We start from the raw sequence: 9,913 nt of genomic DNA on the forward strand, positions 1-9,913 counted from the left end.
TGGTGATGAAAGGAGCTGTAGTCAGGACGAGGGAATATACGCTCGCTAGCTTAGAAACTTTGTCGTTGTTTTTAAAAACTCTTCAGACCCATCTGGCAACTTTTTTATTTAAAAAAATCAACTGGTGACATAAAGATTTTAAACAAACGGGAGAATTCAACTGCTTACGCACCGTTTGACCCAAAATATTGTGCAACTAAATAACATTACATAAAATGTCAAAATTACACAGAATGACAGAACCCTAAATAACCTGTGTAGACAGTTTATCAGCAAAACAAGTTTGAATGTATTGCAGATCTTTTCCAGGAAACCAACCAGTTCACCAGATCTCTGCCAGAATGTTGTTGATGGCTTGGAAAACACTGAAAACAATTCTGACTGGTCTAAATGGAGCCAAACTGTGCAGTTCAATCAACAAATAAAGAGGTCTAACAAGGTTTGGTCGAACCTTTTCAGTGGGGTGTGCTGTGGTGGCGCAGGGGGTTAGCACACCCCACATTTGGAGGCCTTAGACCCGCGGACGTCGTGGGTTCAACTTCCGGTCCCGACAACCTTTGCCCCATGTCCTCCTTCAAAAATGGTGCCAGCTCAGCTGGCTGCCTGCAGACGCAGCTCCTGTCGTGTGTGTGTTAATCTGTGTATAAAAAATTCTTGCTGTAACTGCGAAATAATTTCCCTGCTGGGATGAATAAAGTAATTCTTCTTCTTTTGATGAGCTTCCTGTCTGTATGTTTTCCCTACTCAGTGGCGATGTACAGGGAGCCGTCCTTACACGACGTCGCCGAACAGAGTCCGCCCAGAAAAACGCCGAAGACCTCCAGTGACTCGCCCGTGCTTAACAACGGCAAGAAAGAAGCTCAGTCCAAAACCAAAACCTCCTCCTCCTAGCACCGAGAGACGCGGCACGGAGGACAGGCTGGACGACGCCGGGCGGCGCTCACCAGCGGACAGCAAACCTTGACTCGGGATGTGGACCTGAAACGTCCGGGTGTTCAAAGGTCCATGCAGGGGGATGCTGGGAAAGGGGAAGACCCCTTTTGTCTTCTACCACACCAGCCCTCCACCTTCTTGCCCTCTACGGTCAGCTGAACCTGGGGTGTAATAGCAATAACTCAGTGTAGAGCTGAACAGTGGCCTAGTGTTTTAAAGCATGTCACCACAGCCTGTCTCACCAGCTGGAAGGACGCCCTCCAGCCGTCACGCCAGCGAGAAACCCTCCGGTCAACCAAATATCCCAGCAAGGTCTTCCTGGTTCCACCACGACGGGTGCAACGAGAAAATCTGTCCCCCCGCAGCACATTCTTCACAAATGGGTTTTTATCTCCCTGCAGGGTTTTCTGCTAATGTTAGCTTGACACAAAGCCATGTTAATGTGAGGCTGTCACACTGTTTCAGTTCTGCGGCCATCTGCTGCGTCCACATCTTCTGTTTGCGTCAGCAACTTTCAAAGATGGCCTGAAGTCTCGTCAGGCGAGTGTGTGTGAATGTCTGTGAGGGGGCGCGTGTGTGTATGTATATATCGCAGTGTTTTCTGTTCTTTTTCACTCACCTTTGGCACAATTTGATTAGTTTGTGACATGGACTCAATTTTCCACTCTGAGGCACAATAAAATTCCCTCCCGTCCCTCTGGCTCTGCTAATGGAGTCAGAGGCTGATCAGAATCTTTCGACCCTTAAACAAGCAGCCAATCACTCCCTCGACACACTCCGTAACCAGACACACACACACCCACACACACACACACACACACACACTCTCATATGTATTCTGTTGTACTTACAGATGAAAATGATCTCATGACCATTACGATGACATGCATTCACTCAGTGGCAGCAGGTGTGAGATGATGGAAGACATAATGAGTCGTAATGGAGCCGTTGTGATTGCATTGCAATGGCTTTTCTTTTGCACAAACCCTCCAGGGCAACATAGCATCTGCATGTCATTGCTGCCAAACTAAATATGCTGGTTTTTTATTTTTTTACGAATCTAAACTGTGCTACAAACGCGTGTTGAGCTGCATTTGCAGATTATCAAACACGCTGTCAAAAGGTCAAGCATTTTGTTGACCATGCTCACGTCACTGACCATGTTGGAGTCGGTTCAACTCGTCCACATTAGTTTTATGGATATTTAAGCCCCACATCGGTCAGTTAGCATCCATGAGAACGGGACGCTGATGTTTGATTATGTTGGTGATGAGACAAATGGCAATTCATGCAGCTATGCAGACTGTTTCTTTTTATTAAATAGTTTAAGTTTAAGACAAAAACATCAAGCGTAAATAATTTGATTAGAGAAGTGAGTTGTTATTGTTTTAGTGTCTATTAGCAGCAGACAACAGACAAAAATCAAGGTGAAAATTAGCAACGGGGAGTCAAAGAAACTCATTTAAGAAACGGTTCCCAAAACTCAAGCTAATAATAATTTAAATATAAGCTAATGGACACCCTAAGTCAAGCTAATAGCTAGGCAGTTGAGCTAGCAACTTTTTGACCTAACCGCTGTTTGGAGTTAGCCCAGCTGCATAGAGAAATAACCTCACAATTACCGAATAAGAAAACTTATTGCTACTCAAAGCTGAGCTAACAGCTACCTGAATTTATAGCTACTCAGAGTCAAGCTAATAGGTCAGAGTTGAGCTAACAGCTATCCAGAACCAAATTTCTCAGAACCAAGCTAACGATTTTTCAGAGTTGAGCTAGCAGTCACTCATAGTAAAGCTAATAGCTACTTGTCAAGATAACAGCTATCCAGAGTCAAACCAACAATTTTCCGGGGCCAAGTTAATAACTACTCGGAGTTAGCAGTCACTCCAAGTTTAGCTACCATTTATTCAGAGTCTAGCTAGCAGCTCCTAGTCAAGTGAACAGCTATTCATAACCAAACATACTATTTTCTAACGCTGAGCTAACAGCTACTCATAGTTGAGTCAATAGCTATTCACAGTCAAGATAACGGCTGAGAGTCAAAATAACAGCTACTCATAATTGAGCTAACAGCTACCTAAAGTCAAATTTGCATTTACTCAAAGTTAATGCTACATTTACAACATGGTGCAGTTCGGTTTGTAAACGACCTCCAGGGGAAACGAGCCATTAGATTCAAGCTAGCATTTACTCTCAGAATCAAACTAGCTGCTCAAATCAAGGTGAAAGCTACACAATTGAGCTAACAGCTAACCAGAGTTACGCTAACATCTACGTAGAGTGTAGCTAACAGCCACTCAGAGTTTAGAAGTTGTCTAGTAGCCACTTAAAGTGGCACTAGCGACTAATTACAATCATTCTAATAATTGTCCAGAACAGAGCCTGATGGAAGAAATATTTTCCAACTTTGAAACCCATTGTCACTCTAATTGAGCAAGTTCTCTCTAATATTTTATTATTTATCCAAAGTTAAGAACAAAAGTTCTTTTCTGCCTCCACATTCAAGGTAACTTAATTATTTTCCTAACTTGGGTTCATGTAGATAAATTTAAGGGCTGGATCATGTGCATGAACCGCAAGGGACGGCAGTGACTTTCTTTTTTATGGTCTTATTACGTTTTTATTGTCATAAACACTGATAAAGAAGTCATTTTTTTAGCCGTCTAGTTTTACAGTGTGGTAATAATGTTCAAGGTGATATTTCACCTATGCGGACTTCCATATGTGTTGAAACGGGTCAACGTTCCCACAAACTTTACTCTGCATGACCTCCATGTTTACCGGCATTTAAACATTATTAACGAAACTTAAAACTTAAATCTAAACTGTTTATTATTTTACAACAAAATAAATAGATGTCATCAAATGGGATGATGGGAACTGGAGACATAATTAAATAATTTTTTCTACATTAAACTTTCTTGGTACAATTTGATCAAAAGAGTAATTGTTTATAGCATAAAAGTAATGTATTATAGGAAATGAGTGGAAGTAAAGCAACGCAACGTAGAAGATGTGGGTGAAGAAAAATGGATTGTTTAAAGGAGGCAAAAGGACATTTTAGAGAGGGTAATTAATGTTGATAAGCAGAACAAGAAGAGATTGAAGAGGGAATTACTGCACTGGACGGACGCTCTTTTTTGCACGTTTCTCCTTCCATGCATAATCTTTTGCTCCCTTGAACCTGTAGTTGTAAATAATAATAAGTGATAACCAAATCGGGCAAAGCGCTGAGCAAAGTAATCTGCTACCTGGGAGATAAAGCTTTCCAGAGAAAATCGAAAACAGTTAGGTGATGAGTAAAAAGTAAAAGAGGAAAATATACTAGGAGACAAAATGAGGAAGCAAAGAAGAGAGAAAAGAGTTTCATAATTCAGCGTCTGTTGATTTCTTTTTTTTATTCAAGCTACATTTAAAAGCTCCTTTAATTAACCACCAGCTTTGGTTTGGTTGTGTTTAACACACGGCCTCTATGGATCTCTGTATTCAATGCTTTGCTAAGTAATTACTTAAATGTTTCATTAAATGGGGCTTCCTCCAGTTTATCAGGTTAGTATAAACTGGGTCTGAATAATGTTTGGTAGATACATGGAAAAAGTTAATCAAAATGACAGTAATCTTATTGTGAAGTTTGGAAATCAAAGATTGATTCAAGTTTGAGAAAACCTGCTAAAGGCTAAAACTTTTGTTTAAGAGATTTATTTTCTTTTAAACAAAAGTCTCATATTTAATTAAATTTACAGGATTTATCAGATATTTTATTGTATGCGGGGGTAATCCACAGATTTCAGATAACTATATATTTTTACCTGTAAAGACATTAATAAAACCCATGTGACATGTTAGCATAGCAAAGAATAATTGATATTACTAATAGAAATTAAAAATAGATGTTTTTTGTTCCCTGAACTTCCAGATTAGTTTTGTTTAAGAATGATTCACCATTAGCTTAACTCATAGCTGTTAGCTATGATCACTTCGTTTAGCTTGACTCTTAGTAAGTAGAACGTAAGTTTAGCTGTTAGCGCCAGTAACAGCTTGATTCTTACACAGTTAAAACTTAACTTTACAGTTTCACATTGAATCACTGTTTATTCTGAGTAGCTGTGAGCTTCATGTTAGTTTAAGTAGCCATTAGCTTGATTCTGGTTAGCCGTTAGCCTGATTCTGCGTAGCCATTCGCCTCACTCTGTTAGCTTGGAGCTGGACTTTATTTACCTGTTAGCTTAACTACAGGTAGTTGTTATATTTTGAGTCTAATCTTAACTCTTAGCTGTTAACAACAACTAAGAATCATGTCAGAAGGCCAGATTTTAAATCACTGGCCTCTCCATGTTAACTCTGCACTGTTCTGGTTTATATTTAAAAGCTATATTATAGAAAAATATAACAACATTCAGCATATTTTATTTTAAGACAAAATGATTGTAGAGTTTACATTTTAAACTCCTGTTAGCATCATATATTAGCATTTAGCATAATGTAGATTCTTACCTTGACTCTAAAATCTCCAAAGGCTACCAACATTTCCAAATCTGGCACAAGTAACTTTTCAGTGAACTTTTAAAACGATGTAAAAAAAATAGAAGAAGAAAATTCGAACTAACTGTGTTTCCGTGTTCTGGTTTGAAGCAGATCAACCGGGCTACACAAAGCGTGACGCTACGCATGGCTGTAATAAACAGGAAGCAGAGGATGAAAACTAGCATGGACCTTAGAAAAACATGGAGTCCTGAGCCGGAGGTTTGGACATTTTTCTGAGTTTTGTTCCTCTGATAAGGCAGAGAGGCCCTCCAGTGGGTGGGAACGTTCTGTACATCACAGATTATTCAGCAAATATGTTTCCATCTTTTTGGAAAAGCCAAAAACCATCTAAAGTGAAAATAAAAACTTCTCTACAAAATTAAAGAAGGTTTTTTTGTTTTTCAGATTTAGCTGTTTCCATTAACTGACTCTTCAAAATTGTAGATCAAATGGCGCCCCCTAGCTGTTATGCCTTTGGCCTTCCTGTTATCTACTGGTAGTTTCTCTCTTCCAGCATGAATGAATCTCATGCATTTCAGCAGTAAATACATATTTTTATATATGAGACTCTGTGATTGGAGGGTTATTAATTTATTTTGATTATCACATCATGACACATTTCTGGATCATTTATTGCGAGTGGAGTGCATGATTGCATGAGCGTGCGTTTTGCCTCCCCAAACCTTCAGGCCAGTCACACCATGTAAAGTTTCCCATCTATCGGAGGTTTGATTGGTGAACCGACGGCTGAATTTACCGCCTTTAGCGTCTCCGGGTTTCAGACTCCCAAAACGTTAAACATCTTCCCCTCGTAAGAGTTTGGCGTCGCCGTTTGTCCGAATGAAAGGAGTGGATGTGAGCGGATATCGAAAGCGAGTTAAATGATGTATATCTGATTCAGCCGCTCTCTTAACACACACCTCTCTCCCCGGGGACTCCCTTCACTCCCGTTTCTCTCGAGTCAGGGCCTCCCTCTGCTTACAGAGCGAATTACAGCTGCAGAGAGGGAGGGTCACACACGGTTTTTCTGTTTTCGAGGGACTCGGAGAGGCGAAGCTTCCAATAAAACTCACCTTCCCTTTAACCTGGAGGCAGAGCGAGTGTGCGAGACGCCTGGTGTGAAATTTTTGTATACATGTGAGAAATTGAAATCAATACGCGCGGGTCCTTGGGCGGAAAGCAATAAAGTTCATTAACAAGGTGCAGCCACATCATCTGGAGGAAAAAACTGTGTGTATTTATTGCAGCTTTTATTTTTTCCCTAACGTTTTGTCCCTTTTGGTGTGGCAGCTGTTTAAGTGTGCGTGCATTAGTTTGAGGTGGAGTCCCTCCGCCACATCTGCAATGCAGCAGAAAACACAAAAAAAAAAGAAAAGGAGAGAGGGAGGAAGAGAGAGGCTCTGACTCAGACCGACTTTTGGTTTAGCTGCTTCATTAAAGTGCTTTTACACTGGAATCCAGAGTGCCTACTGTCACATCCTGTGTAGCAACACATTAACTTCACGTGAATACATTTTTAAGGCACATGTGCATCGCTCTCATCCACCAGGACGACGGCCGGGGAGGGACTCCACCTCTTAGCAGCTTACACACTTTTTTTTATTTGAAACTTTGAACTCCCTCCTTACCTGTCCCTGGCTGTTTTGACTGTATTTTAAGGCAATATCGATTGTGATGTTGGTATTTATTGGTGGAATTACTGTGAATTGTGTCGACATTGTAATTCCATGTTCGGTCTAGATATGTGTGATTTTCTTTTGGTTCATTTGGTGTCTAACGTCATGCTGATCTGGTTTTACTGACTTTTAAAATTGTGTGAATTTAACCTCAAGTGCACAAGAAGAAACAACAGGATCCTGTCTGACTTTATTTATCAAACCAGAACCCAGACGAAATGGACTAAAAGAACCGTTAGAAGGCGTTTTCTGTGTCTTGGCTGCTTCAGTACATTTAATATCTCAAGATCTGGAGATTGACTGGACCATTGTGACACCTTGATTATTTTCTTTTTGGTCATTATGTTGCAGGTTTCTTGATTCTGGGACAATAGTCCTGTTTATGACCAACTTTGGGCCAAATTGTAACTTTAAAAATGGAAATTACTCAAGTTGCGTTTCCATTACAAATATCAATATTCCACTAATGACGAAAAACACAATCTCGCAATTTTGGTGTTTCCATTAAATAAACACAAGTAAAATCCTGTGAATAAGTTTGTTCACGCCATCCGACACTAAAAAAACACGCCGCACCATTATCCTTTAACTACTTCCTGTCATGACTGTTTTCGCCAGTAGAAACATCCAGTTATTGAACACACGACATGAAAACAGAAAACAATATGGCCAAATAAAATACAGTAAAGAGTTTATTGAAACTGGCATATTTTCATTAAGCAAATTTATATTTTCAATGCCAAATTGCGCAATTATATGGAAAGAGGAAACGCAGCAAACGAGATTTTTTTTCACACCTGATAGACTTGGTTCTGTTGATTAGCTTGGGCGGTTTGATTTCACACTGCACTATGTCCAACGATCCAAACCCTTTGAAAAACTCTTGGTTCCAAGGGCTTGGAACCAAACCAAACCAACCCATGTTGGTTCCAAAACCACCCAATATGGTTTCAAAGGGTCGGTTCCTTTAGAACCAAACCAAACCAACCCATGTTGGTTCCCAACAGTTTGAAACCAATGCCGATATGGACATAAAACGTTTCCTATGGACTTCTTCTTTGTTTATTAAATATAGCCAGTGTGGATCCTGTTGAGAGTTTTTTATGTAGTCTTGATGTTAAGTATGCATTAATTTTAAAACCAGGTAAAGATCAAATAGTTTTCCTGATTCTCTAACATTAAAAGAGGGTGTACTTTCTTTTCACCATGTGTTTTGCCTCCACATTGTGGCATATGTGAGTATGAAACTTTAACTTATAGAGGAAACGTTTCATACTGACCAACCGTCATCAGTCTACAAACACCTTCTTCATGTTATTATTTTCTTTTAACTGTTGTGTGAGTCTTCCAGAGAAACCGTAAAGAAATCATTGCAAACGTTTTGTTTCAATTCCCGTCTTCCAAATGCAAAAAGAGTGCTTCCAGTTATCAAAGCCACAATGAGACTATTTTTATATTCTACTGGGGCAAAAAAGTACATATATCTAAATATATTCCTTCTATATATGTGTATCCATGCAAGCGTGCCGGGGAAAACGGGGCGACTCTTCCTGTTTCCAGCTGGGTGGAAAAACGGCGCTAATCTCTGCCATCCAGACCTACGGATCATTGGGGAAAAAGGAGCTAAAAGGGGATCATTGAGAGAGCCTTGGAGCTCAGACTGCATCCAAGTGGAGGGACTGTGAGCATGCATGCGCTGATCATTTACTGGACAGGAGTTACCCAGTATTTACTCTTTGAGCCCCTTTAACCACCTAATCTTCTTCTCACTATCCCAAACTCTCTGCATTTGCAATATGATCTGTATTTATTTCTATAATAACTTACACAAAGTCAACGGAGATGTATTATTGGATATAATTGAATAAAACAAACTAATATATTTGTATGATTGTAACACTTGTCTCTGAAGAATTTTTTATAATGGGGACGTTAATGGGATTATCATTCTGCAATGAAACCCACTGGTGATGTATTACCACTGTTTATTGTGGTACTATGCAGTAAGTAGTACTTCCACCCTCCAGTTTTTCGTGATTCTATGATGGCGGAAATTTAAATTAAATCAACAAATTCCTAAATTTTTATCCATTACTGCATTTTAGGGACATTGTAGATGGAAAAATAAAAAAGGAAATGTACGTTTTTGTCAAAAAACAAAAAAAAAATTGATATTAACTTCAGAGATTTTCTTAAACAAAAGTCAGAAAATGTCAAAGTTTGAAAAATTGGAAAATTATGCTTTTTGGACATTTTTGTAAAGTTGAAAAATTTTTTACTTTTCAAGCTAAAAAATTTCTGAGATTAATCTCAAAATTTGTGAAGGGTTTCCTATAAAAAAAAATTTACTTCTGGAGAAATTGAGAAATGTCCTTGTCTTTTGTAGAAAAGTTTTGACTTTTCAAACAAATTTCTATATTTCTTGGTGGAAATTTACTACAACCTTTTTTTGTTTGTTTTATATCTACAATGTCTTTAATACGTCGTTATATTTATGTGCTAATGGATCGAGAGTTTACGGCAAATTTTCAAAAAACAAAATCTATTTATATATATATATATATAGTAAAAAAATAAATTTAAAACATCGGGTTTCAGTGATGCTAACTCCCACCTGCAGGTGGCAGTGTTTCTTCTACTAACTTGTCCATGATTCGCCACACAGTGACCTTCTTCCTGAAATATAAACAGTAATGGAGTGGTGTCACATTTTAATTGTTTTTGGATTTATCCTTTATGATTAATAAAAGACTATGAGCCATTTCTCCCACTAATTTTAA

General features: G+C 38.9%; 1 protein-coding gene across 2 annotated transcripts in view; it reads left to right on the forward strand.

Moving 5' to 3' along the window:
* Positions 1 to 9,030, forward strand: part of fgf11a (fibroblast growth factor 11a) — an 82,585-nt gene extending 73,555 nt beyond the window's left edge. For both annotated transcript variants that reach the window (XM_028039302.1, XM_028039303.1), the window contains exon 6: positions 749 to 9,030. In XM_028039302.1, coding sequence (XP_027895103.1) covers positions 749 to 891 — 143 coding nt within the window. In that variant the 3' untranslated portion in view covers positions 892 to 9,030. The remainder of the gene's footprint in view (positions 1 to 748) is intronic.
* The last annotated feature ends 883 nt before the right edge of the window (positions 9,031 to 9,913 follow it).

This window comes from Xiphophorus couchianus, chromosome 14 (assembly GCF_001444195.1).
Source record: "Xiphophorus couchianus chromosome 14, X_couchianus-1.0, whole genome shotgun sequence".
Taxonomy (NCBI): Eukaryota; Metazoa; Chordata; class Actinopteri; order Cyprinodontiformes; family Poeciliidae; genus Xiphophorus; species Xiphophorus couchianus.